This window comes from Perognathus longimembris, chromosome 13 (assembly GCF_023159225.1).
Source record: "Perognathus longimembris pacificus isolate PPM17 chromosome 13, ASM2315922v1, whole genome shotgun sequence".
Lineage (NCBI taxonomy): Eukaryota > Metazoa > Chordata > Mammalia > Rodentia > Heteromyidae > Perognathus > Perognathus longimembris.
Window position 1 is genome coordinate 49,935,969 of NC_063173.1, and position 2,618 is coordinate 49,938,586.

The window sequence follows — 2,618 nt, forward strand, 5'->3', positions numbered from 1 at the left end:
CAAAAATACAAAGTAAAGAATTATGAAGTCTTTCTGTTAAGCATGCTTTTGTATTTTCTTTTTTTAATCTCATGATTTTTATTACTTCATTTAATTTTTAATTTTTTCATATTTCTGCTTTGTAAAACAGTAAATTAGTTGCACAAAGGGGTTTCATTGGGATATTTCTATAAAATATATTAATTCATCCCTTCTACTACTCTTTTTTTTGTATTTTATCAAAGCATATTATGTAGACAACTATGTCATCACTTCACCATCTTCACACCCTCTTTGACCCACCTCTTTATATTTCTCAATTCTGTGGTATATACAATGATTCTTGCCTGCATTCTCCCTTTTCCCCCTTCATTCTTCTACATTCCTCCCCTTGGCCCAACCTTCCCCTCTTGCAAGTACCCATTTCTTGGTATTTATATGGTTGTGTTTTGATGTAGTCTTTGTTGAAGAATTATACCATGTGTGTTCTGCCTTAAAAATTACTCACTTTTTCACTGTAAAAGATTGAAAATGAATCATAAAATTATGAGAAATAATATATGTACACCTTCATTGTGGCCTATAAAATGTAAAATTTGAAACAATTGACAGTTTGACCTTCTTTTTCCTTCTTCTAAAACTAGAAAAAAAGTAAAGCACATAATTCTAGCTACTCAGGAGGCTGAGATCTGAAGATTGTGGTTCGAAGCCAGCCTGGGCAGGAAAGTCCACGTGATGCTTCATCTCTAAGTTAACCAGCAAAAAAGCTGAGAGTCAAGCTGTGGCTTAAGTGGCACAGTGCTGGCTTTGAGTACAAAGGTTCAGGCCCTGAGTTCAAGCCCCAGGACTGGCAGGAAGAAAAGAGGAGAGCAGCCATGGGTCAGTAAATGAACTTCTTCTTATTGAGGGTGAATATGGCCTTTTGTTTTCAGTGTGATCATTTCTTTCATCAGTAGATAGTGAAGATGAATAATGTCACCGAGTTCATCCTCCTGGGTTTGACCCAAAACATGCAACTTCAGAAACTCTCATTTGTTGTGTTTTTAATGGTCTACTTGGCCACGCTGGCCGGTAACCTGCTCATCATGGTTACCATCAGCACCAGCAGGGCCCTGGCCTCCCCCATGTACTTCTTCTTGTTTTACTTGTCCCTTTTAGATGGTTGCTGTTCATCATCCATGACTCCTAAAATGTTAGCAGACTCCCTTTGTGTGAGGAAAACGATTTCTTTTGGTGGCTGCATGACTCAAGTCTTTGCTGAACATCTTTTTGGTGCTGCCGAGATCATCCTTCTCACAGTGATGGCCTATGATCGCTATGTAGCCATTTGTAAACCCCTGCACTACACAGTCATCATGAGCCAACAGGTGTGTAGCCTCCTTGTGGGAGTGGCCTGGGCAGGTGGCTTTATCCATGCCACCATTCAGATCCTCTTCACAGCCTGGCTGCCCTTCTGTGGTCCTAATGTCATAGACCACTTCATGTGTGACTTGAACCCTTTGTTGGAACTTGTGTGCATGGACACACATACCCTTGGACTCTTTGTGGCTGTAAACAGTGGATTTATCTGTCTGCTAAACTTTCTTCTCTTGATGATCTCTTATATGGTCATCTTAGGCACCCTGAGATCTTACAGTTCGGAGGGCCGACACAAAGCTCTCTCCACCTGTGTGTCTCACATCACTGTGGTCATCTTATTCTTTGTACCCTGTATATTTGTGTATCTGCGCCCAGTTTCCACGTTCTCCATTGATAAAGCTGTGGCTGTGTTTTATACCATGATCACACCCATGCTAAACCCTCTAATCTATACCCTCAGGAACACAGAGGTGAAACATGCAATGAAGAAACTCTGGGTGAAAAGTTGACCTCAAAGGTTAAAAGTTGACTTCAGATTATAAAATGTAAAAGAACTTAATCTTTCAAAGGCTAAAGAGAAAGGCATATAAGTCCTAAGATTCTGGGCTTAAGTGAACAGTGTATGTCTGAGTATGTGCTGTCAGGCTCAGTTTAGATATTTGGTGAAGTGTACATTTCTAGGACATAACTAGAAGTCTCATGCATAGGTATATCACTATTTCTAGAAAATACACAAGGCAAAAATCTGCCTTCAACTTTCAGTTGAGGCAGTACCAATCAATATTTTTGCATTTACAAAACTCTTTTGCTCTATGTTGAAAATGAACTATACAACTTGTAGGGGAGAGGAGTTGTGAAGGAAAACTGAGAGAGAATGAGTGAAGAAATGACACTGTTAAAAAAGAAATGTACTCATTACCTGACCTATGTAACTGTCACTCCTTTGTACATGGTCATCACAACAAAAATAAACAAAACAAAACAAAACACTTTTATGAACATTTAATCTCATAGAAGTTGAGATAAGATTGGTGATTACCAGTGGCTAGGAATAGTGGAAGGGAGTGGGGTGGGAAAAGGTTGGTCAGTGGATAGTAAGTCATGCTAGGTAGGAGTAAGTTCTAGTGTGCCTAGCAGTGTGACTGTACACGGCTATACATGCACTGTACATTTCAAAATGTTAGAAGAGAGTATATTGAAAACTGTCACCAGAAAAATATGAGAAATATTTGGTCATGTAAATATGTTTAAATCAGCTCAAGCATTCTGTAATGTATATG

The 2,618-nt window shown here is 39.0% G+C and overlaps 1 protein-coding gene across 1 annotated transcript; it reads left to right on the top strand.

Annotated features, from left to right (window-relative positions):
- Positions 1 to 941: 941 nt before the first annotated feature.
- Positions 942 to 1,847, top strand: LOC125361255 (olfactory receptor 4C12-like). The gene has a single exon (XM_048359586.1). It carries the CDS (start codon positions 945 to 947, stop codon positions 1,845 to 1,847), a length of 903 nt encoding a protein of 300 aa, XP_048215543.1. The 5' UTR covers positions 942 to 944.
- The last annotated feature ends 771 nt before the right edge of the window (positions 1,848 to 2,618 follow it).

Bases quoted from the DNA above. Each gene is read 5' to 3' on its own strand.
- LOC125361255 (XM_048359586.1), top strand. From the start codon at position 945: ATGAATAATGTCACCGAGTTCATCCTCCTGGGTTTGACCCAAAACATG.